Here is a 27,019-nt window from a genome sequence, read left to right on the forward strand (position 1 = left end):
ATTGTGAGCATGTCATATGGTCAGATGAAACCAAAGTAGAACTGGTAGAAACACAACTCGTCGTGTTTGGAGGAGAGAGAATGCCGAGTTGCAACCAAAGAACACCATACCTACTGTGAAGCATGTGGTGGCAACATCATGCTTTGGGGCTGTTTCTCTGCAAAGGGAACAAGACGACTCATCCGTGTACATGGAAGAATGAATGGGGCCATGTATCGGGAGATTTTGAGTGCAAACCTCCTCCCATCAGCAAGGGTATTGAAGATGAAATGTGGCTGGGTCTTTCAGCATGACAAAACATCACTGCTCTAGAGGAGATCTGCATAGAGGAATGGGCCAACATACCAGCAACAGTGTGTGACAACCTTGTGAAGACTTACAGAAAATGTTTTACCTCTCTCATTGGCAATAAAGGATATATAACAAATTATTGAGATGAACTTTTGATATTGACAAAATACTTATTTTCCACCATAATTTGCAAATACATTCTTTCCAAATCGGACAATGTGTTTGTCTGGATTTGTTTCCACGTTTTGTCTCTCATAGTGGAGGTATACCTATGATGACAATTACAGGGCTCTCTCATCTTTTTAAGTGGGAGAACTTGCACAATTGGTAGATGACTAAATACTTTTTTGCCACACTGTACACAGAAACTCAAGGTAATACTCCTTCTGGTATTAGATCAGCTCTGTTTTGGTCCAGCCTATAATACTCTTAGTGTAATTTCTTCACCACTGTCCATATCGATGTGTAATGTCTGCCATAGGACTTAATTTACTTGTGGTATTTTTTTTCTATCTCTCTCGTTATTAGAGGTCCATGGGAGCACCGTGCTCCCAATATAGAGTCCTCACTCTTGATTCTACTTACAAAAAATGTAAATAAAAATTTTTCCCGGGTTACACACAGTAGCCGTCAAATGGCAATTTATTACACTTGGCATTACTCTCCACACAGGCTCACTACTGCAGTCCTCTGGTCAGACCCTTTCACAAGTCTCATAAATCTATTGACACCCCAAGCATAGAAGCAAAACATCAACAATCATAATTGTTGGCTGTATTATTTCTGCAACAGGGGAAGTATAGGAGTTATTTGAGTCAAACTGTGTAACATCATAATTACTCTAGTTTACACTCAATTTTACCTTAATCTCACCATCTCATTAACTGCATAAGACTCCTTCAGCCAATAGACCCCAGACACCCACTAATTACTCACCAGGGAGAACAGAATAAGTAAGAATAAAAGTTTTTTTAACATGGCCACTTGTCTGCTCAATGTGAGTTTCATGTCTCTCTTGTCGGGAGCCCACCGGACTGTATACGAGTCACAGGCACCATTCTGTTAAATCAGGTTAAGGAGTCTCCAAACAAGACCATTCAGATGAGATAGTAGATCCAAATCTTTGTAAAAGAAAATTAGGTGCTTTTATTCATACACTGCAGTGGAGAGACACAATGCACACCAATAACTAGCTCTACCAGGCCTAATGAAGAAGGAAGTGTCTCTGACTTACAAACATCAAATTTAACAATATATACTTATGAATATGCATAAGGTCTAGGCGTGTTATAGGTGTGATTGTATAGTTTAGTCCAATCAGCATTCATATCTGCTTAACATCAAAGGAACAGTTAAATAGGTGGTTATATCATGTGACTGATAGAAAGTGAAAGAAAAGACAGTCCATTTCTTGGAGCAAAAAGGGAGTAAACTGTTGCTTCTATCTGGCGATGAAGGTCATCATAGACTGAAAACTGTGTCTAAAAAATAAAACAAGCAAGTGCTTTACAAATTCTTAAAGTGATAGTGTCTCTCGCTCTCTCTCTCATATATTTTATTATATATATATAATTTATTATAGTTTATTTTATTTATACTGACATCGTGTGATTGTTCATGTGACATTTGATTGCATCCGTTAACTATGGGGCTTCCGAAATTAATTAGTTTGACCACATCTTAATTACAGGTTTCATAGCAATGTGGGTAAATTGGTTATGTCACAATAAAAAATATTTTGCAAATTCATAGGCATGCTGTGTACATCGCATGGTTAAAAGCCCCAAAAAATCTATTTTATTTCCAAGTTGAAGTGCAAAAAAACAGGAAACACACCAAAGAGTGAATACTTTTGCAAGGCACTCTATAGGCTCAGGGTAGGAGGCAAGGCCTCAGGAGCTCACAAAACCCACACAGCTATTAGTAGGTGAGGGCCAGATGGACGAAGATGACCAAAGTCACTGTAGGTGGGCAGCAGGAATGAACTGAAGACTGAAGTTCCATGTGGCTCTTTGCAGCAGGAGCTTCTTCCTTGATGATATATAGCGGGAAAGAGAGCACACTTGCATAAGACTCCTCCCAGTAGATGACTTCAGTTCTTGGTCTCACAGTGATAACCCATCCACAGCAAATGGGAAATGAGGAATAAAGGTGTCAAGCAACTTAAAGGGGTTGTAAAGGTAAATGTTTTTTCACCTCAGTGCATTCTAAGCATTAAGGTGAAAAAACATCTGACCGTGCCTGCACCCCCAGCCCCCCCGTTTTACTTACCTCACCCCTCAAAAGTCCCGCGCTCGTCCACAACTTCCTCTTCACCACTCAGCCTTGCCGCTGATTGGCTGGAGTGGATGGATGGAAAGCAGCGCAGTCATTGGCTCACGCTGCTGTCAATCACATCCACTGACGCGGAGCGCCGGGGGGGCTGGGACGTGTGATACAGCGAGCGGCTATAGCCACCGGCTGTATCACGGGAACACGCCCGCAGATGCTTCTCACCATGCGAGGGAGCTCGCATGAACATGAGAAGCACCTGCGGGAGGAAGCAGAGACAGCCGCCGAGGGACCCCAGAAGAGCAGGTTTGGGGCCACTCTGTGCAAAACGAGTTGCACAGTGGGGGTAAGTATAACATGTTTGTTATTTAAAAAAAAAAAAAATTTAACTTTACAATCCCTTTAAGTAAATGAAGTAGCTCCAGTGCTTGGCCTGTCTGCTCACTAAGTGAGTCTTTACATACAAGGCAATGCCAGTGGCTCTGCACCTGGAAAGAGATCTGCAGCTAAGTTGTACCAGAGTGGTGTTTCAAAAGCACCTCATACAGAACCTAGTGGCCAAAAGTCACTGTAAAAATGTATCCAGTTCAGATGTAGTAATCCGAAAGCCATGCTGAGGACAACCGGTACAGATAGCTGCCTTAACACAACTCTAACAGTGATGTAGTTAACCACTTCAGCCGGGACCATTTTGCTGGCCAAAGACCAGACCACTTTTTGCGATTCGGCACTGCGTCGCTTTAACTGACAATTGTAAGGTCGTAAGGCGTGGCTCCCAAACAAAATTGACGTCCTTTTTTTCCCACAAATACAGCTTTCTTTTGGTGTTTTTTTTTTTTTTTTTTTTGGGAGGAAGGAAGGAGGAGCTCAAACAAGAAGGGGGGTCTGAAATTCTAGCTTTCCACTATACCTTTAGATCATGGGTTTTAAACTGTTAACTCTAACCATTTTAATATGTCTCATTTCAGGAGCATCAAATGCTAACAAACTCCCTCCCTTGGATCACAGCACTCCCACAGTTGCAGGATCTGCACAGATTATGGCAGCCCTGGAAAATGAATACCTGGCAGGTGAGACTTTGCCATGGGAGACTTTAAGGTCCTGAGCTGTTGATGTCCTTGTATTTATGTATGACCTTGTAAAGCACAGAACATTTATTGCTTTGTCTGTTCTTACTCAGTAAATACTTTTAGCACACATTTTATATCATTTGAGATGTTACTTTGTAAAGACTTTGCTTTATTCAGCAGCTATTCTTGATTTTTTTTAAGTGGTTTCACATTGTGCATAGTTAAAGACCCCTGTTGGGTTTCATTTTTAAAAAAAATTCCAGACTTATTCCTTACTTTCTGTCCCAAAGGCACAGCAGGAAGGGGAAGAAAATTTCCTTTTAGACAGCTGTCACCAGAACAAGTGTGCAAGATTTCTTCCCATCTCCAGTTCTGGTGATGACCATACCATTTTGGATTTTCCATCACTCTCTCGTTTTCTATGTTTACTAGGACAAATACAGTGTGGAAAATAATTATTTGATCCCCTGCAGATTTTGTACGTTTGTCCACTTACAAAGAAATGAAGGGTCTATCATTTTTATTATAGTTATATTTTAAATGATGGAGTCAGAATATCAACCTAAAATACAGAAAAAACACATGATAACATTTTTTATAAATTGAGTTGCGCTTCAGTGAGTAAAATAAGTATTTGATCCCCGAGCAAAATTTGACTTAGTACTTAGTGGAGAAACCCTTGTTGGCAAGCACAGAGGTAAGGCATTTCTTGTAGTTGGTTACCAGGTTTGCCCATATCTCAGGAGGGATCTTGGTTCACTCTTCTTTACAGATCTTCTCTAAATCCTTAAGGTTTCTTGGCTGTCTCTTGGCAACTCGCAGTTTTAGCTCCATCCATAAATGTTCTATAGGATTAAAGTGATTGTAAAGCTTTGAATATTTAAAAAAAATAAAAATAAACATGTCATACTTACCTCCACTGTGCAGCTCGTTTTGCACAGAGTGGCCCCGAACACAGTCTTCTGGGGTCCCTCGGTGGCTCTCGTGGCTCCTCCCTATATCAGATAACCCCCTAGGAGAAGCGCTCTCCCTGGAGGTTACTTTGCGGGGCACGCTCCCGAGTCCATCATTCAGGTTCCATAGCCGCCGAATGTGTGACGCGGCCCCGGCACCCGTGTCATTGGATTTGATTGACAGCAGTGGGAGCCAATGGCTGTGCTGCTATCAATCTATTCAATCAAGAGCTGAGAACCCAGAGGAGAGGGACAATGTGTCCCTGCCGGGTGAAGTTCCAGTGCTCAGGTAAGTAAAACGGTGGGGGAGGCTAGGGGGCCGGTCACTGGCAGGTGTTTTTTCACCTTGATGCATTAAAGTGAAAAAATACGAGGGGTTACAACCCCTTTTAAGGTCTGGAGACTGGCTAGGCCACTCCATGGTCTTAATGTGCTTCTTCTTGAGCTAATCATTTGTTGCCTTTAAAGGGATTGTAAAGTGAATTTTTTTTTTTTTTTAAATAACAAACATGTTATACTTACCTCCACTGTGCAGCTCGTTTTGCACAGAGTGGCCCTGCTCTTCTGGGGTCCCTTGGTGGTTGTCTCGGCTTCCTCCTGCAGGTGCTTCTCACGTTCATGCGAGCTCCCTCGCATGGTGAGAAGCATCTGCGGGCACGCTCCCGTGATACAGCCGGCGGCTATAGCCGCTCGCTGTATCACACAGCCCCTCCCCCCGGCGCTCCGCATCAGTGGATGTGATTGACAACAGCGCGAGCCAATGGCTGCGCTGCTTTCCATCCATCCACTCCAGCCAATCAGCGGCCAGGCTGAACGGTGGAAAAGACGTCGGGGGACAAGAGCGGGACTTTCGAGGGGTGAGCTAAGTAAAATGGGGGGGCTGGGGGCGCCAGCACTGTCAGATGTTTTTTCACCTTAATGCATAGAATGCATTGAGGTGAAAAAACATTTACCTTTACAACCCCTTTAAATCCTAAGGAAAATGTATGAGGGAGTCCACCAGGTGGTATATAAGCCAACATTTTTTTTTTAACCACCTGAAAATCCTGTAGCTTTTCTTTAACCACTTATTTGCACAGTTATGCAACGCTGTGCCCAAATAAAATGTCATTTTTTTTCTTCCTTGGTGGTTTTTGCACTATAAACAAAAAATGCCGACAATTTTTTGAAAAGAAAACCCAATATTTTTTAATTCTGCTAGAGAAAATTAAATTAAATTTCTTCATATATTTAAGCCAATATGTATTCTGCTACATATTTTTGGTAAAAAAAATACCAATAAGCGTATATTGATTGGTTTGTGCAAAAGTTATACTGTCTACAAACTATGGTATATATACCAGATTTTTATTTATTTATTTTTATACTACCCTGTTTCCCCGAAAATAAGACCTAGCCTGATTGTCAGTGATGGCTGCAATATAGACCCTATCCTCCAAATAAGCCCTACCCTGTTTCCCCAGAAAATAAGCCCTTCCCTGAAAATAAGACCTACAAGGACTTTAACTAGGGCTTATTTGGGGGTAAGGCTTATATTGTAGCCATCACTGACAATCACACTAGGTCTTATTTTCGGGGAAACAGGGTAGCAATAGCGGCGATAAATTACTTATAGTGGGGCTGCAATATGGCGGCAGACAAGTGGACACTAATTGACACTTACGGCAACCAGTGACACTAATACAGTGATCAGTGCTAAAAATATGCACTTTCACTGTACTAATGACACTGGCTGGGAAGGGGATAAACATCTAGGGCGATCAAAGGGTTAACTGTGTGAGTAGCCAGTGTTTTGTGTAAACTGTGTGCTGCTATTACTAAGGGAAGTGATGGATTTTATTCTCTGTTTGCAGGGAGACAAAATCCACTTCCCCCTGTCAGAATGGAGCTCTGCTTTGTTTACATAGGCAGAGCTCCATTCTGTGTGTCTGCCGAAAGATCGGCTGGTGCAGTCTGACATCCATTGCTTAGCACTTGCAGATAGAATCACAGTAGAAGCAGGCTGCCGGCAAGGCAAAAGTGGGAAATCACGTACAGTATAAATTTGTGATTCTGCACAGGGGGGCCACCCTGTAGCAGCGTATCTCCTACGGGGGGTGGGGGGTCCGAAAGTGGTTAATCACTTGTCCAGCTGCTGTAAATAAACTGACCACTTGCAGAGAGGAAACTTTTTTTTTTTTGTTTGTTTGTTTTTTAAACCATTTGCAGACCAGGCTTTTTTCTGGCACTTTTAAATCAGTATTTTTTGCTAGAAGATTACTTACTACCCCCAAACATTATATTATTATTTTTTTTTTTTTTAACAGAGACCCTAGGGAAGAAAATGGTGATCATTGTAATTTGTTTATGTTACACGGTATTTGTGCATCAGTTTTTCAAACGCAAGATACATTTTAACCACTTCCCGCTCACCAAATAGAAGAATGACAGACAGAAATTGGTTTCATCATCCCGATTGGAGGTTATATGACGTCCAGCAGGATAGGCCAATCGGCTGCTCTCTTGACAGGAGGGGAGTCTGTGCTAGATAATTATCAGGATTCCCACCCATGACCACTGGTCATGCCAATCGGTGGCTATTACAGATGCCAATCAGTGCCCGTCAGTAATGCTTGCCGGTGCCTCCTCATCAGTGCCATATATAAGTACCCATCAGTGCGAAATATCAATGCCCATGCATATCAGTGCCCATCGGTGATGCATATTAGTGCCCATCATCAGTACCACCCCATCCGTGCCTGTCAGTGCTGCCTCATCAGTGAAGGAGAAAACGTACTTTACAAAATCTTATAACAGAAACAAAAATTTTTTTTTTTTTTCAAAATGTTCATTCTTTTTTTTTAATTTAGTAAAAAATAACCCCAGTGGTGATCAAATAACACCAGAAGCTCTATTTGTGGGAACAAAATGATAAAAATGTTGTTTGGGTACAGTGTTGCTTGACCGCGCAATTGTCATTTAAAATGCAACTGCGCTGAAAGCTGAAAATTGGCTTGACAGGAAGGGGGAACGTGCCCTGTATTTAGGTGGTTAATAAAAAAAAGGACTATATATACCCCAAACTTTTTGTAAAATGTGAACAATAATGTTATGCTGAGTAAATAGATACCTTGTGGAATGCCGACAAACTATGGTACTTAAACATTTCCATAGGCAAAGTTTTAAATGCCTTTACAGGTTAGCTGTTTAGAGTTGCAGAGGAGGTCTAGCGCTATAATTATTGCTCTTGCTCTAACGTTCGTGGCGATACCTCACGTGTGGAATGAACACTGTTTTACATATGCAAGCGCAACTTATTAATGCGTTTGCTTCTGCACGCAAGCATAGAGGGATGAGGTCGTTTTAGTCTTTTTTTTTTTTTTTTTTCTTATTTATTTTATTTTTACACTGTCTTTTTATTTATTTATTTTATCACTTTTATTCCTATTACAAGGAATGTAAACATCCTTATAATAGAAATGAGGATGACACGTCCTGTTTATGGAGAATATCTGGGGTCAAAAAGACCCCAAATCTGTTCTTTACCTTTAAAAGCAAAAGATCAGAAAAACAATTATATTTTTTATCTTTTGCTTTAGAAAAAATAATTTACTTCCAGCCTGGACCGGAAGTGGCGCCATTATGTCGCTTTGGTCCTCCAAGGCCATAGAGGCAATCAAAGCGTATCTACTCTTTGATTGCCTATGGGAGCAGCCGGCCGTACTGTCGGATCGGTCAGAAATGTTAAGCCCAAGAAACACTGGCCGGGGGCCCCCTCCCGCCACTTCAGAAAGCGCTCCAGCGGCGCATGAGCCTATCGGACCGCTTTCATGAGAAAGCAAGCTGCCGGCTGCAAAAAACTGTACCGGGGTTATAAAAACAAAAAGCACTCGTGCCTTGGAAATAATGGCAATGTATAAGCCGCTGCTGTCGAATGTTGTTGTCCCTCCTAGGGGGCAAGGTTAAATTAAATATTTGAATGACAGCATCTGCTCCACCTTGACTATGTCTAAATGCCAATGTGTAAGTCCATATAAGTGACTATACCTGGTTACTATCCTACAGAACACCTCATTAACCACTTCCCGACCAGCGCACGACGATATACGTCGACAGAATAGCACGGGCAGGCATATTGGCGTACAGGTACATCCAATATTCGATGCCGCCCTGCCATCGGGAGCGCGCCGCCGGTGGCGCGCTCCCGCGCTGGTTGGGACCCCCGTGAGTCCGGTCGCGGGACCCGCGGACTCAATCGCCGCGGGCATCCCCGCGATCGTCTCACGGAGCGGCCGAATGGAGGAAATGCTGTGTAAACAACATTTTTCCATTCTGCCTAGCAACTAGTGACGCTGATCTCTGCTCCATGTGATTGGAGCAGAGATCAGTGTACACTAAATGAAAGCCCAACCCCCCCACAGTTAGTAACACACCCCTAGGAACACTTAACCCCTACACTGCCACCCACTGGTTAACCCTTTCACTGCCAGTGTCATTTACACAGGAATCACTGCATTTATATAGCAGTGATTACTGTATATATGACAATGGTCCCAAAAATGTGTCAAAAATGTCCGATGGGTCCCCAACAATGTCGCAGTCACAATAAAAATCGCAGATCGCCACCATTACTAGTAAAAAAAATAATAATAAAAAATTATTAATAAAAATGCTATAAAACTATCCCTATTTTGTAAACGCTATAACTTTTGCGCAAACCAATCAATAATCGCTTATTGCGATTTTTTTTAACCAAAAATATGTAGAAGAATACGTATCGGCCTAAATTGAGGGAAAAAAATGTTTTTTATATATTTTTGGGGGATATTTATTATAACAAAAGGTAAAAAAGAATGCGGTTTTTTCAAAATTGTCGCTCTATTTTTGTTTATAGCGCAAAAAATAAAAACCGCAGGGGTGATCAAATACCACCAAAAGAAAGCTCTATTTGTGGGAAAAAAAGGACGTCAATTTTGTTTGGGAGCCACGTCGCACGACCGCGCAATTGTCAGTCAAAGCGACGCAGTGCCGAATCGCAAAAAGTGGTCTGGTCTTTGACCAGCAAATTGGTCCGGTCTGAAAGTGGTTAATGTAATATCTTAATGTTCTGACAAGGGTGCATGGGTATAATAACAAAATAACAATAATAATAATTTTAAAAAAATCTATCGGGGGCGTGTCCGGATGTAAGAGGAGCAGGACGTGTTTCAGAGGAGCTCCGCCATCCTGATTCCATCCGCATCCATCCTGGGCCCTATATCGCAGGAAAAGTCTCAGCATCACCCCTGCCTGACGCCTGCTATCATTCGCAGCAGCCTCGGTGGATATTGTCCTGCTCGGCCGCCGATCGAGGGATTACAGCGCTGTGTTTGGCCTCCTGCTCTGTGGAGCCGCCGCCATCTTGCGGCCTACCTCGCCTCCGCTCCCCCGGGCTCCGGTGCCGCGATCTGCGGGTGCGGAGGCAGTGCACCGCAGCGACTACACGGCGGACATCCCTGGGACAATGTGGGACGGTGTGGGGGCTGGATGCGCTAAGTGGATCCCTTGCGGCTGCTCCGGAGTGTCCGAGGCTCGCCGCCATCTTGCGGCCTCGCAATCGGCCGCCATCCTCCTCCTACACACACCTGGGGAGTCCCCTGCTTGTCTCTCGGGACCATCGGAGGTCTCCTCCACCCAGCTCAGCTAGAATTTGTGGAGCCTGTTCAGCGGATAGAGCTCGGCGGGACTGTTTGCTCCATCGGCCCTCACAGCCATCTTGCGGCCTACTCTGCACCCATCATCCGTGGCCTGGGGCTCCGCTGTCTGCGGGAGGCAGGGCATCAGCTCCATCTATGCCCGCTGGAGGTTTCTGGACTGAGGTTGGTCGGAGGGGGGGCCGGGGGAGGAGAGGGGGACCCCTTATAGGCACCATCTGGCGCCCTGCTCTCTTGGACTCATCCCTATCCTTGGTCCTTCAGTGTAGTGCTACCCCGCCATAGGGTTCCTCTACCAGAGACTCCCGCTGTGCCCTGGGGGTGATTGCACTGCCCTCCCCCCTCCCCTGTGTGCCCAGCAGCATAGGTACCGTTCTGCCCTCTGTGTCTCCCCCTGCTGGGTTAGTGTCCTGCTGGGGGCCCGGACCCTGAGCGGGTGGTTCACCTCACTCCTACCCTCGGACCTTACAGCTCCTTCTGGCTAGCAACAGGCTCTTCACCAACAGCATCCTCCAAGATCCTCCCTCACGGCGGGGTGCACCTCGGATGGGCCACCCTAAGACCCGCTGCTCTAAATCCGGCTCCAGGACTCCTCGTGCCCCCCTGCCGGCTGCTGCCTCATCTACAAGGCGTTCCGCGGCTGTGATGGCGTCTGATGTGTGGGAGGCCGCGGATTCCGGGGGGGTGGGGGCTCCCACGGGAGCGGAGATCTTGGCGGCCATAACATCCTGTAAAGAAACTCTGACAGCCAAGATAGACTTCTTGAGTGTAGATGTTGGTCTCATCCGCCAGGACATGGATAAGTTCCGCTCCCGTGTCGCTGAGGTGGAGGATAGACTCTCCGTGGTGGAGGATGCGGTCCGCTCAGACTCCAGGGAAGTGAAGGCCTTGCAGATTCAGGTGAAGGCGCTACAAGAACGTGCAATAGATACTGAAAATCGCCTCAGGCGCAATAATATCCGCATACTTGGACTTCCTGAACGGGTTTGCTGAAGGACTCCTGTCCACCTTGTTCAACCTGGGGGAGTTACCGCCCACCTTTGTGGTGGAGAGAGCCCACAGGGTCCCACCACTCCCTCCGAGGCCTGGAGCGCCTCCGCGCCCCTTCCTGCTGCGGCTGTTGAATTACCGCGACAGGGACCGCATCCTGGCGGCGGCTCGTGCCATGCCTGAAATCAAATATGAGAATACCAAACTACTATTCTTTCCGGACTTCTCTCGCAAGTCCTTTACCGATGTGAGACGCCGGCTCAGAGAGAGAGGAATTCGTTTTGGTCTTCTGTATCCCAGCAGGTTACGAATTACCGATGGTGATAACACTCGCTTCTTTGACACCTCGGAGGCTGCGGCGGCTTGGCTGGATGGCCGCTGATTCTGGCAACATTTATTCCCAGCCCTTTCTCCCCACGGAGTCCAGCTTTGCCCTTACAGCTTGATTGTTTTGTCCTGCATCGCGAGATAGCATGTGTTTACTCCTGCATAAGGAGCTCCGCTGGAGGTCACTAAATTGCCCACTTTTTGTTTGAGACGGACCCTCTGTCTACTTCCCCTCCCCGTTTCCCTCCAAGTCTGGACTTCTCTCCGAAATTGGTGCAGACTCTACTAGGAGGGACTGTACCCACCTGTGGCCCACCATCCGGGGGCCTCAGTGATCTGAAAGTTCTAAAGTTATGGGAAGGAACCCCGCATCGGTTTGTATGGGTAGATGGCCTAATGTTTTGGTCATAGACCTTGGTTTTTATGATGTTGGGGTAGGGTTTTATATGTTCTGTGGGGAGAGGGTTTTTTGCCTTAAAGCTAAGTTTACATTCTGTGCTGTTCGTATACTGAAGAGTATGTGTACTGAATTTGGGTTTGCTTACACCTACTGGTTGTCTGGGATCATCCTGTTTTTGTTTTCCCCTGACGTCCCGTGATGGCCTCCTCTGATACAGAGTCGCTAACTATAATATCCTGGAACGTCAGAGGACTCAACTCCAAATACAAGCGTTCACTGTTATTTCAATACCTAAAATTACATAAACCCCATATAGTCCTGCTGCAGGAAACACACCTAACTGGTAGCAAGGTTCTGGCTCTGAAAAAACCCTGGGTGCAAAGGGCGCTGCATGCGACCTACTCCTCGTACTCTCGAGGAGTGTCGATACTGATTAGTAAGCGAGTGCCCTGTATGATCCATGAGGTTCACTTGGATCCCCAGGGGAAATTTGCTATGGTGGTGTTGCATCTATAATAAGAAATATGTTATTATTAATGTGTATCTGCCTCCTCCAAGCCAGGTGCAGGTTCTGTATACTTTATATGAGAGGTTGGCTCCGCATTGCCCGGCGTGTGTCCTGGTTATGGGTGATTTTAATGCCACATTGTCCCGTGACCTAGATAGGCCCTCCCCTCAAGCGACTTTCAATCCTGATCTGGGTACGTGGGCCCTTGCAACAGACCTCCAGGAGGTGTGGAGGTGGCTTCACCCCCAGGATAGAGCATATTCCTGTTTTTCCTCCACGTTCCGAACGTCCTCCCGCATTGATCTGGCATTTGCAAATTACCTCCTCCTGGCTAATGTCCAGGAGGCTGGCTACCTACCCTCCGGTTTATCGGATCACCACCCCCTTAAATTGATTATCAGGACCACCAAGACAAGGAGTAAAGCCCTTTGGAGGCTACAGCCCCATTGGATCAATAATGTCACAGTTCACGATAGAGTTGCTCCCTCCTTGCAGGACTACTGGGTGCGCAATGCGGGGTCAGCCTCCCTGGAGATGACATGGGATGCTTCCAAGGCCTGCGGTAGGGGACAGTATATCTCTGCCGTGGCGGCAGTCAGGGCGGAGCTTGGGGATAAGGTATCTGCTCTGCAGAACAGAGTTGAGGAGGCTTTGGATCGGTACTCCGCCTCGACGACGGTCCACAATTTCGAGCACCTTTTGTCGCTCAGGCGAGAACTGCATCTCCATGTCTCCAACACCACCAGGCTGGGTCTACAAGACAGCAGACAGAAGTACTTTGAATATGGAGATAAGAATAGCAAGTTGCTGGCGCAACAGGACAGGCCTGTAGCGGTTATACCTGAAATACTCACGGAGGACGGAGCACTGGTTACCTCTCCGGAGGATATTTTATCTGCATTCACCAGGTTTTATACCTCTCTGTATGTCTCCTCACTCCCTCCGGGCTTTGACCCTGCACCAATGACCTCACTGTTAGATACGCTGGCATTGGGGTGGCTCTCTGATGCGGAGCGACAGCTCCTTGTTTCGGAGATTACGCCAGAGGAGGTCACGATGGCCATCGGGTCCTTCCCGGCAGGGAAGACCCCGGGGCCGGATGGGCTACCCATAGAGTATTATAGAGCCCATGTAGAACTGCTTGCCCCCAGGTTGGCTCAGGTGTATTGTGCGTGTCTTCAGCAGGGCTCCCTGCCTCCTTCTATGAGAGAGGCCCATATTGTTCTCATTCCAAAGCCTAATAAGGACCCCAAACAATGTGCCTCTTACAGGCCGATAGCACTCCTCAATTGTGATTTAAAAATATTGACCAAAATACTGGCCATTAGACTTAATAAAGTAATCAAATCTCTGATTCTGATCAAACTGGCTTTATGCCAGGTAGGTCCACGGATATCAATATCCGTAGACTGTTTTCCAACATACATGCCCCCCATGATAATCAAGGCACTAGGACTATTGCTACTCTCGATATGGAAAAGGCATTTGATACGGTGGAATGGGTGTATCTGTGGGAGGTGCTTAGAAGAATGGGTTTCCCACTGCGGTTTATTGCCTGGATACGCACACTGTACACCGGCCCCCTGGCATGCATTAAATTGAATGGCTCCCTGTCTCCTTCGTTCCCCCTGCAGAGGGGCACCAGGCAGGGATGCCCTCTCTCCCCGGCCTTGTTTGCCCTGGCCATGGAACCTATTGCTGAGGCTCTCAGGAGTTCGGCTGAGGTCCGTGGTCTTCGGGTGGGCTGGCTGGAGGAGAGAGTGGCTTTCTATGCAGATGATCTGCTGCTTTTTCTGAGCGATCCTGGTGACTCTTTGCGGGGCACACTCGAGATTATGGATGCCTTCTCTGTCTTCACCGGGTTGAAGGTAAATTGGCATAAGTCTCAACTCTTCCTGGTGGACGAGGGGGCCAGGACCTCTCCATCCTCTACCACGCTTCAGTGGGTGGATAGGTTTACCTATTTGGGTATTATTATCTCAAGAGAGAGCAGGGACTTTGTTCGGCTCAATCTTGAACCTGTACTGGTAGGGATCAAGTCCAAATTGAAGGCGTGGGGCAATCTTCCCCTCTCCCTTATAGGTCGCATTAACCTTCTTAAAATGAAGATTCTCCCCAAACTTACATATATTTTTAGGAACTCTCCGCAATGGCTGACTAAAACCTTCTTTAACTCCCTGAAGCAACTTTTCCTCTCCTTCATTTGGGGCCCCAAGTCCCCTAGATTCCGATACACCACTCTCACCAGGCCTGTGGGTAATGGGGGGTTGGCTCTTCCTGATTGCCACAAATATTTCTTAGCTACTCAGCTCGTAACCGCCCACTGGTGGTTGCGGCCGGACCTGACCAATGCTGCAACGGTCCTGGAGGCAGCTATAGTGGGGTCTCTGGAGGCCCTGAGGGGGTTGATATTCAGGGGGCTAAAAACTCCTCACTGCCTCACCCCTTCTATGCGCACCACTATCAGGGCGTGGAAGGTGGGGGAGGCGCTGAGGGCATCCCTGCCGAACTCCTGGTCTCCCCACACCCCCTTGTGGCTGAATCCTAACCTTCCGCAGTTCAATACCATCCCGGACCCGCAGGCCTGGGCCAAATATAAAATACTGACTCTTAAACATGTCATCACTAACGGGGAACTTACTCCCTTTCATATACTACGCACTAAATTTAATGTGCCAGCGTGGGCCCATTTCCGATATCTCCAAATAGCTCATGCATATCGATGTCAATTTTTGGGTCAGCCGGTTGTGTTAGAATACTCTGAGCTTGAATCCATCCTTCGGGTAAAAGACCTGGAGAAACCCATGTCTCAGATTTATGGGTCCCTGCTGGTTGCTGCCGTCCCCGAGCTGTCCTCCCTCCGCAGGAAATGGGTGGGGGACATACCGGAGTTAGATGACGACGACTGGAGGGAGGTTTGGGACTTCCCATTCTCCCCTTTGGTATCAGCCAGGGACAAACTGGTCCAATACAAAATTGTTCACAGGGCCCATTATACGCCCCACAGATTGCATCAAATGTCGCCAACGCTTTCCTCGGCGTGCTGGCGATGCTCCTATCAGCCGGGAGACTTCATTCACATTTTCTGGACTTGTCCAGCGATTGAAGGTTACTGGAAGGAGGTTCTCCTGGTGATAGGCAAGACCACTAAGATTAGTATCCCTTATGACCCTAAATATTGCCTGCTGGGGCTGGTGGAGCAGATGTCGATCCTCAGAGCTAGGAAAACACTTATATCCTTGTTATTGTATTATGCACGAAAGGCCATCACCATGACCTGGAAGCAATCGTCTCCCCCTTCTATCAAATTCTGGAAAAACCTGGTGAATGCTAGTTTACCCCTCTATAAGGCCACCTACTCGAACAGGGGTTGCCAGCAAAAATTTGAGAAGGTGTGGACCTGCTGGTTGGATGATGACACTACGGCAACTGATGTAGTGTTTACTCCATAATTCCTCATTAAGGTCATAGTGGGACAATAGGTTGACCCAAATGTTACTATGATATTCTGTCCTGTCTATATACCATGTAGCATGAATACCTTCTGTAATACCCTCTCCCCACATTGGGGTATAGCTAGTTAAGGTTGTGGTTGTTTTAAGTTCCCCTGCTGCGGCCTGTTGCTGCATCGGGAACAGATTGTATGTTATGAGAATGTGTCCTTATGTGGCCGGTTGCTGCATTTGGAGGATGGCCCCTGCATGGGCAATGTTTGGCCCCTGCGTGGGCAATTTGTATTCCTATGAAAACTCAATAAAAAAAGATTTAAAAAAAAAAAATCTATCAATGCAATTGCCCAGTGACTATTTTTAAAGTGCATATGGTGATAGAAGTGCAAACAAAGTCTTTTCTGGGAGAAAAAAGTGCTGTTGTGCTCCGTGTCCCATAGATGTCAGTGTATCCACCTCCTGGGGGTAGTCAACGATCCACACTCATCAGATATGTTGAACTCCTTTACCATACAGCAAGAGGAATCTGCCGTGAATGTAGGTTTTCAATGGGGACCACTTCCCATAGCGATCTCTTCTGTGGGTGTCCCGGTTCCCTCTGTGTTAGATGACTTCCGGTGATGGCTCCAGAACTCCAGGTGCAGAGGAGTGTTTAGTGAGCAGTGTAAGAGAATAAATGAAATGCTCCTCGTAGAGTAAAATTTTTGGTGGATATATTGAAAAATAGCGGCATACATAAAAACTTTTTAACCACTGGGCACGTAAACCCCCTTAATAACCAGACCAATTTTCAGCTTTTGGTGCTCTCACATTTTTAATGACAATTACTCAGTCATGCAACACTGTACCTATTTGAAATTTTTGTCCTTTTTTTTCACACATATAGGAGCTTTCTTTTGGTGGTATTTAATCACCGCTGGGTTTTTAATTTTTTGCGCTATAAAAGAAAAAAAACTAAAAATTCTGTAAAAAAAAAAAAATTATTTCTCTTACTTTCACTGACTGACACAGCTCCTTTACTTGGACCATCGGATTGTTAAGCCACCTTCAGGAGAGAACTAGGCAGAACATGTTAACATGTACAAAAAAACTGAACTTTCTAATTCTGCCCAAGGGGCGGTCCCTTCAGTAACAACCCCCCAGCCTGTATCCTGCAGCCTCAGTTTTTTTCTGCCTAGTGAAGGAGATGGACCTAGGAACCCTGCGGACCCAACGGTCCGTGGATTTTTTCTGCAGAAATTTGCTTTTTGCGCAAGATTAAGATCATGTGATCTGCTATCAACAGCCGGCTGGGTGACTAGCTGGATACCCTTATCTTTGTAATCTCACAAGCCTGGCCAGCGAGCATGTGCAAACCATAGCTCCACGCTTGGTCGGCCACGACATGCCACTCAGGCTCCAGGGGTGGCCGATGAGTGCAATGCTCTGGGGCACACATATGACCGGGTGTCAGAAACCATGAATCAGACCGAGACAGAAGTACAATTAAATCACACTTGTTTACTAAATAAAAATAAAAAGGTAAATAGAGAAAGCATAGTCAAAGCATAGCCAGAGTACAGTAACCGGATCAAGTAGTCAGCCAGCCCAGAGTTCAATAACCAGATCGGGTAATCAGCCAGGCCAGAAGTCAGGGATCCAAGTGGAGCAACAGCAAGCAGGATAAGGAGCCAGAAGGGATGTCAGCAAGCCAGCCTTTAAACAGAGCCGCAGGAGATGGTTTCTTGTGATGTGACCAAGGTGAAGGCAGAGATGAAGTGAGCTGGACAGCTTTAAGTAGGCAGGTCAGACGAGTATGATCAGGAACAGCTGCTAAGTGTGGAGCGAGATGATAGCTGGCAAATAGCTGACAGCTGAGCAGCCAGCCCAGAGAAGGAAGGGCTAACCCAGCCCTGACAGTACCCACTCCTTAATGACCCCTCTCCCTTGGAGGGCCACCGGGCTTGAGGGGAAAACGTCTATGGAACTCGCGGAGGAGGACAGGGGCATGTACGTCCGAGGATAAAACCCAGGAGCGTTCCTCCGGACCGTACCCCTTCCAATGCACCAGGTACTGTATGCGCCACGGAACCTACGGGAGTCAACAATGGCTTGTACCTCATACTCCTCATGGTTCTCAACCTGAATAGGGTGAGGACGTGGCACCGAGGTGGTAAATTGGTTGCACACCAACGGTTTCAATAAGGAGACATGAAACACATTTGAGATGCGCATACTAGGAGGAAGGTCCAATGTGTAAGCCACTGGGTTAATCCTGCGAAGGATACGGAAAGGCCCAATAAACCGAGGCGCAAATTTCAGTGAGGGAACACAAAGTTGGAGGTTGCAAGATGACAGCCAGACCCTGTCCCCAACCTGGTAGGAAGGTGCAAACAGGTGTCTGTGGTCAGCATGGAGTCTGTCCCTATAATTAGCATGACGCAAAGCCTCCTGGACTTGTACCCAAGTGGAACAAAGACCACGGAGATGCTCCTCTAACGCAGGAATACTCTGCGGAACAAACGAGTCAGGCAACATGGAAGGTTGGAAACCATAATTCACCATAAATGGAGACAATCGGGATGCAGAATTCAAGGCACTGTTGTGAGCAAACTGTGCCCATGGTAATAGGTCTGACCAGTTGTTATGGTAGTCAGAAATATAGTAACGTAGGAAATGCTTCAAAGACTGATTGGCTCACTCTGCGGCCCCATTAGACTGCGGGTGATATGTAGAAGAGAAAGCAAACTGTGTTCCCAGCTGTGCACAAAAGGCTCGCCAGAACCGGTAGACAAACTGACTGCCCCTGTCCAAGACAATCGCCTTGGGTAGCCCATGCAAGCAAAAGATTCCCCGAGCAAAAATGGCAACTCCACAATGAAATCCATTGACAGGTGGGTCCAGGGCCTCTCTCGATTGGGTATGGGTTGTAGGGGGCCCACAGAAAGGTGTTGTGGAGTCTTACTCTGAGCACGCATGGAACAGGCAGCTACGAAGGCCGTAACATCAGCCCGTAGACTAGGCCACCAGAATTGTTGGGAAATGGCCCAAATGAGTTGATTCTTTGCAGGATGGCCAGCTGCCTTGGGAGAATGGTAAGTCTGGAGCACGGCAGTATGGAGACTCTCTGGAACAAAGCAGCGGTCACAAGGTTTCTCAGGAGGAGCATGGACCTGAGCAGCAAGAATTTTGTCACCCAAATGTGAAGTAAGACTGGTGCGAACCATAGCCAAGATACGATCAGGAGGAATCACAGGAACCGGAACCGACTCCGACTTGGAAGTGGAGGAAAATTGTCGTGACAAGGCATCAGCCCTTACATTCTTAGTACTGGGTAAGAATGAGACAATGTAATTAAAACTCGGCAAGAAAAGAGCCCATCACGCCCTTCTGGGAGAGAGGCGCTTAGCCTCAGACAAGAATGTAAGATTCTTATGGTCAGTAAGAATAAGAACTGGCACAGTGGTACCTTCAAAGAGATGTCTCCATTCTTTCAGGGCTAAAATGATCGCCAACAGCTCTCTGTCACCAATCTCAATATTGCACTCAGCAGGTGACAATTTCTTGGAAAAGTAGCCACATGGATGCATAGCGCTCTGAGTTAGGACGTTGAGACAGAAGGGCGCCAACTCCAGTCTCAAAAGCATCAACTTCTAGGATAAAAGGCAACATAGGATCAGGATGTGCCAACACAGGAGCAGAAACAAAGGCAGCCTTGAGAGTCTCAAAGGCCTTTAAGGACTCCGGAGACCAACTCTGTGGATTACCGTCCTTTCTGGTCATATCAGTAAGGGGCTTGACCAGAGACGATCAGTTACAAATAAACTTCCGATAGTAGTTGGCAAAGCCCAGGAAACGCAGAGGACGTAAACCCATGGGTCGAGGCCACTGTAGGACTGCCGAAAGTTTCTCTGGGTCCATCGAAAAACCAGCAGTGGAAATGACTTGGCCCAGGAATGTAACCTGTTCACGATGGAACTCGCACTTCTCTAGTTTATAATAGAGATTGTTCTCTCTTAGTTTTTGAGGCTCTCCACGGACTTGGAAAATATGAGGATGTCATTGAGATAAACCACCACACATAACTGCAACAAATCTCAGAGGACATTGTTAATAAATTCCTGGAAAACTGCCACGGCGTTACATAGGCCAAAAGGCATTACCAGGTACTCATAATGGCCTTTTCTGGTATTAAACACAGTTTTCCACTCATCGCCCTCCTTAATGCGCACGAGATTGTATGGCCTTCTCAAGTCAAGCTTTGTGAAAACCGTTGCTCCCTTGAGGCGGTCAAATAACTCTGTAATCAATGGAATCGAGTAGGCATTCTTAATCATGACACGATTGAGACCCCTATTATCTATATAAGGTTTCAGTTCACTGCTCTTCTTCTTCACAAAGAAGAAACCAGCACCAGCAGGAGATGAGGATTTGTGGATGAAACCTCGAGAGAGTGCGTCTGCAACATACTCCTCCATGGCCTTATCCTCCAAGACCGACAAAGGGTAAACCCGGCCACGGGGAGGTATGGCACCAGGTTGAAGGTCAATTGCGCAATCCTAAGACCAGTGTGGGGGCAAACTACTGGCTTGACCTTTGTCAAAGACATCGTTAAAATCGCGGTACTCTTCCGGCAGGGAGGAGAGTGAAGAGGTGGACAGGACCTTGGATACCTTCAGAGAGCATGTCTCACTGGATTGCGGTGACCAGGAGAGAACCTCAGCACGGAGCCAATCAAGAGGGGATAACCAATAACCAGCAGAAACCTGGGTGAGGAAATAATTGGAATTGGATTATCTAACGGTGAAGAGCCCCTATGGCCATGGACAACGGAACCGTCTCATGAGTCGCATGGGCAGGCTGTAAAGGTCTCCCGTCAAGAGCCTCAATGGCAAGTGGAGTGTCATGCAGCTGCAGCAGAATCGAGTGCTGCGAAACAATTGCAGCATCAATGAACAGGCCTGCAGCCCCAGAGTCGATTGGAGCCTGTATCTCGATGGACGACTCAGCCCAAGAAAGGGTGACCAAAACCAGGGGCTTATGCTTCTGGATAACTGGGGACGAAACAATGCTACCTAAGTTCTGTCCATGACAGGACCTCAAGGTTCGGGCATTCCCTGGACGGATAGGACAAAACTTCAAAAAGTGACTATGTTGAGAGCACGGAAATCTTCTTGGAAGATATACCATCGTACCTGGAAGGCCTACATCTCCATGTTTGAGGAGAAAGAATGGCATCCTCGCTCCTTTTCTATATCCAGGATACTGCTGTTTCTTCAGCAAGGAGTAGACCAGAAATTGGCGTTAAGCACCATTAACCAGTTGCCGACCGCCGCACGCCGATGTACGTCGGTACAATGGCACGGGCAGGCATAAGGACATACATGTACGTCCCTTGCCTCCCGCGGGTCGGGGGCCCGATCGGGCCCCCGCCCGGTGCCTGCGGCGGTCGGTTTTCGTACGGGAGCGATCCCGGACGAGGGGACGGCCATTCATTCATGGCCACCCCCTCGCGATCGCTCCCGACGAATAGAAATCCCCGGTGACATCACTTCCTCTCCTGTAATGTAAACACAGGAGAGGAAGTGATGTATTCTCTCCTCCGTGTCGGTATTTTTCGTTCCGACACGGAGGAGAGCGGATCAGTAAGTTGCACCAACACTCTACACACACAGTAGAACATGCCAGGCACACTCACACCCCCCCTTTACCCCCCGATCACCCCCCCAATTACCCCTGCCCCCCAGTCACAGTGACACCAATGTCATTTTTTTTTTTTTTTGCATTGGTGTCATTTGTGACTGTAATAACTGTTAGGGCAGTTAGAGTTAGCCCCCTTTAGTTCTAATGTACCCCCCTAACCCCCCCAATAAAGGTTTAACCCCGTGATCACCCCCCGTCGCCAGTGTCACTAAGGCTGGGTTCACATTGCAGCGGTTTATGAGAACGAATGTGATTCGCACCGCACTGCAGTGCAAATCACATCCGATCTCTGTGCGATTCGAGTTCAGCCATTCGCCACACCCGCCGCACCCGCCGCAAATTCGCACGGGACCCTTTTTTTGGCCCGCAGCAGAATCGGATCGCATGGGTGTTCACACCATGCGATCCGAGTTTGCAGATCGCACTGCGATATGCGAACTGATCTGGGGGTGTCAGTAACATTTCACTGACACTCCCAGCAGTTCGCATAGGGCAGTGTGAACTGCCGCCGGGAGGCATGCGATGCGGGAACCCGCCGCGGATTCGCGGCGTTTCCGCATCGCTCCAGTGTGAACCCAGCCTAATAAGCGATCATTTTTCTGATCGCTGTATTAGTGTCACAGGTGACGCTAGTTAGGCAGGTAGGTATTTAGGTTCGCCGCAGCTTTTTATAGCGCCAGGGACCCCCATATACTACCGCATAAAGCCCCCTGATTGCCCCCTAGTTAACCCTTTCACCAGTGATCACCATATAACTGTTACAGGTGACGCTGGTTGGTTAGTTATTTTTTTATAGTTTCAGGGCACCCGCCATTTATTACCTAATAAAGGTTTAACCCCCTGATCACCCGGCGGGTGTCATTTGTGACTAATAACTGTTAGGGCAGTTAGGGTTAGCCCCCTTTAGTTCTAAGGTACCCCCCTAACCCCCCCAATAAAGGTTTAACCCCGTGATCACCCCCCGTCGCCAGTGTCACTAAGGCTGGGTTCACATTGCAGCGGTTTATGAGAACGGATGTGATTCGCACCGCACTGCAGTGCAAATCACATCCGATCTCTGTGCGATTCGAGTTCAGCCATTCGCCGCACCCGCCGCAAATTCGCACGGGACCCTTTTTTTGGCCCGCAGCAGAATCGGATCGCATGGGTGTTCACACCATGCGATCCGAGTTTGCAGATCGCACTGCGATATGCGAACTGATCTGGGGGTGTCAGTAACATTTCACTGACACTCCCAGCAGTTCGCATAGGGCAGTGTGAACTGCCGCCGGGAGGCATGCGATGCGGGAACCCGCCGCGCATTCGTTGCGTTCCCGCATCTCTCCAGTGTGAACCCAGCCTAATAAGCGATCGTTTTTCTGATCGCTGTATTAGTGTCACAGGTGACGCTAGTTAGGCAGGTAGGTATTTAGGTTCGCTGCAGCTTTTTATAGCGCCAGGGACCCCCATATACTACCGCATAAAGCCCCCCGATTGCCCCCTAGTTAACCCTTTCACCAGTGATCACCATATAACTGTTACAGGTGACGCTGGTTGGTTAGTTATTTTTTTATAGTTTCAGGGCACCCGCCATTTATTACCTAGTCTCACTAGTGTACCCCTAAATTTAGGGGTGTCTACTTTCCAAAATGGGGTCATTTGGGGGGGGTTTGTGCCATCTTGGCATTTTATGGCCTTCAAAACTGTAACGCCCTTAGAAAGCCTGAAGGCGGTGCTTGGTTTTCGGGGCCCCGTACGCGGCTAGGCTCCCAAAAAGTCCCACATATGTGGTATCCCCATACTCAGGAGAAGCAGCAGAATTTATTTTGGGGTGTCATTTCACATATGCCCATGGCATGTGTGAGCAATATATCATTTAGTGACAACTTTGTTAAAAAAAAAAAAAAAAAAAAAAAGTTTGTAATTTTCCCGCAACTTGTGGCAAAATATAAAATATTCCATGAACTCAACATGCCTCTCAGCAAATAGCTTGGGGTGTCTACTTTCTAAAATGGGGTCATTTGTGGGGGTTTTGTGCCATCTTGGCATTTTATGGCCTTCAAAACTGTAATAGGTAGTGAGAAGTGAACTCAAAAATTTACGCCCTTAGAAAGCCTGAAGGCGGTGCTTGGTTTTCGGGGCCCCGTACGCGGCTAGGCTCCCAAAAAGTCCCACATATGTGGTATCCCCGTACTCAGGAGAAGCAGCAGAATTTATTTTGGGGTGTCATTTCACATACGCCCATAGCATGTGTGAGCAATATATCATTTAGTGACAACTTTGTGTAAAAAAAAAAAAAAAAAAATTTTTTTTTTGTCATTATTCAATCGCTTGAGGCAAAAAAATAAAATATTCAATGGGCTCAACATGCCTCTTATCAATTTCCTTAGGGGGTCTACTTTCCAAAATGGGGTCATTTGGGGGGGTTTTGTACTGCCCTGCCATTTTAGCACCTCAAGAAATGAGATAGGCAGTCGTAAACTAAAAGCTGCGTAAATTCCAGAAAACGTACCTTAGTTTGTAGATGTGACAACTTTTGCGCAAACCAATAAATATACAATTATTGACTTTTTTTTTACCAAAGACATGTGGCTGAATACATTTTGGCCTAAATGTATGACTAAAATTGAGTTTATTGGATTTTTCTAATAACAAAAAGTAGAAAATATCATTTTTTTTCAAAATTTGCGGTCTTTTTACGTTTATATCGCAAAAAATAAAAATCGCAGAGGCAATCAAATACCATCAAAAGAAAGCTCTATTTGTGGGAAGAAAAGGACGCAAATTTTGTTTGGGTACAACATTGCATGACCGCGTAATTACCAGTTAAAGCAGCGCAGTGCCAAAGTGTAAAAAGACCTCTGGTCATTTACCAGCAAAATGGTCCGGTCTGAAAGTGGTTAAAGGGCAAATTTCAGCCTTGGCTGTCTTTTTTTCAGCGACCCCTGGCAATCTCGCTCCTTAGTGAGTACCTTCGTTCAGGGGGTACGACATGTAGTCCCTCTGGTTCTTCCACCGTTACCCCCTTGGGATTTGAACCTGGTGGTGTTTTCGCTTCATAAACCACCGTTTTAAATTATCAAGGAGATTCCCCTGTTGACTCTTTCCCAGAAAATGATCTTCCTAGTGGCCATCACATCGGCCAAGAGGGTTTTGGAACTGGTGGCCTTGTCTTGCAAGTCGCCTTATCTGGTTATCCACAAGGATAAGGTGGTGTTGCGTCCGCAACCGTCATTTCTACCGAAAGTGGTTTCGGCTTTTCATATCAATGAGGACATTGTATTACCATCTCTGAATCCTAAGCCGAAGCACCATAAGTAGGTGGACCTTCATGCTCTGGATGTGGTTCGGGCTCTAAAGGTGTATTTGTCTGCCACAGCTCCCTTTCGGAAGTCAGACTCACTGTTTGTTTAGGTGGCTGGTCCAAAGAAAGGCATGGCGGTCTTGTCAGCCACCATTTCCAGATGGATCAGACAGATTGTAGTACAAGCCTACGCCTTGAAGGGGCAGGTGCCCCCCTTTCCGGTCACGGCCCACTCCACAAGGGCAATCGGAACGTCTTGGGCCTTCCGACACCAAGCGACTGCCGCTCAGGTGTGTAAAGCGGCGACATGGTCGTCTGTCCACACGTTTACCAAGTTCTACAAGGTAGATGTCAGTGCATTGGCTGATGCCTGTTTTGGCTGTAAAGTTTTGCAAGCGGCCGTGTAGTTGCAATTGAATATGCAATATATATTTTCTGTTTTTCGATAAAAACACAGTACTGTTATGTTTATGCACTGTTGCATTACTTACGCAGTTTGGTGCGGCTTTGGGTGATCACTCCTGTTGAGGATATCCTGATTTTTGTGGGTAAAGTTTCACTAGTTCCCACTTGCCATGGTGGATGAAGTTTTATGCTGTTTTTCCCACCCCTTGTTTGGCACTGCTTGGGGACGTCCCAATGGCTAAGAGAGGAGCTGTGTCGGTCAGTGAATATAAGAGAAAATAGGATTTTTTTTGTGCTCACCGTAAAATCCTTTTCTCTGTAATTCACAGACCAAAACAGCACCCGCCCCTCCTTTTTTTATCTTTATGTTCTACTGCTTGTTGACGTACTGAGGTCTGTCTGGCAGACTGGAGGGTTTTTACCCAAGGGACCGCCCCCTGGGCGGAACTAAGAGTTCTGAGTGTTGTGTTACAACTAATGCCTAGTATCTCCTAGTAATAGGGCAAACGACCCAATGGCTAAGAGAGGAGCTGAATTACAGAGAAAAGGATTTTACGGTGAGTACAAAAAAAAATCCTATTTTTTCCTGGCTGATTTGTGATGTATGCAGTTTATATTCTTCAATATCTCATGATCTGGCTATTGAGGCGGTCTCATTCTATTTGGAACTTTTGACTGCATTACCTGTGGAGCATCGCCTGTTTATTTTGGACACTTTGGAGTTTCTTCTTTCTCACAACTACTTTACATTTGATGGGCGGGTTCTATCTCCAAAGATGCAGGGCTGTGATGGTGGCAAAGTTTTCGCCCTTCCTTGCCAACCTGTATATATGGGTTGGTGGGAGCAGTCCCGCATCTTTGGATCAGAGAACCCCTTTAGACCTTTGATCAAGCTATTTCTTGGGTCTATAGACAATCTATTGATCATTATGGAGGATGGGGTTGCACACCTCGATTCCTTCCTTGTGTTCCTGAACTCTAATATTAAAAATTTGTTGTTCACAGGGCAGGGGGGTGATAAAAGCATATGCTATTTAGATGTGGAATTGATTGGTAAGAAATCGGGTGTTACTACTTGCCTTTCTAGGAAGCCTTTACCGGGCAGTACTCTCCTCCTCACTTAGGCCATCCAAAACAGATGATCAAAGTGATACCTGTCGGACAATTCTTGAGAGTTAGACGGATCTGCAATAGCGATACCACCTTTGAACAAGAGGCTTCTGCTCTATACAAATTCTTCTTAGATAGATTTTACCTGAGATGGATGCTCGACAGAGGGCTCTCTATTGCAGTGGGGAAGAGGAGAATAGACTTATTATCTAAAAAGCACCCCGCAAGGCTAGTAACCTGATCAAAACTAGGGAGCAGGACCATAGACTTACTATTATTGCCCCTTATAGCGCAGAATTTGACTCCATAAGGAATATCATTCTTAAACATTTACCAATTTTATGTACAGAGGACATCTGCGCAGAGATTTTAAGGGAGGGTATAAATGTGGTATCCCGTTGGGCACCCACTTTAGGTCATTCCCTGTCCCCTAGCTTTTTCAATAGGAAACCCATCAAATCTCTCACTTGGCTACATTGCAAAGGGAATTTACAAATGCAGGGCCCTTGAGTGTCCTTGTAAATATATTTTGGGGGGGGGGGGGGGGACTAATTTTCTCTTACGTTCACTGACTGACACAGCTCCTTTATGTTAGACCATCGGGTTGT

General features: G+C 46.6%; 1 protein-coding gene across 6 annotated transcripts in view; it reads left to right on the top strand.

The window, feature by feature from the left end:
- RAD52 (RAD52 DNA repair protein) overlaps positions 1–27,019 on the top strand; it is a 322,154-nt gene that overhangs the window by 173,456 nt on the left and 121,679 nt on the right. For all 6 annotated transcript variants that reach the window (XM_077468921.1, XM_077468920.1, XM_077468923.1 and 3 more), the window contains one exon: positions 3,531–3,632. In XM_077468921.1, the coding sequence (XP_077325047.1) occupies positions 3,531–3,632 (102 nt within the window). The remainder of the gene's footprint in view (positions 1–3,530; positions 3,633–27,019) is intronic.

Source organism: Lithobates pipiens, unplaced genomic scaffold (genome assembly GCF_037356315.1).
Source record: "Lithobates pipiens isolate NorthernLeopardFrog02 unplaced genomic scaffold, aLitPip1_a1.2 Scaffold_8, whole genome shotgun sequence".
NCBI lineage: Eukaryota > Metazoa > Chordata > Amphibia > Anura > Ranidae > Lithobates > Lithobates pipiens.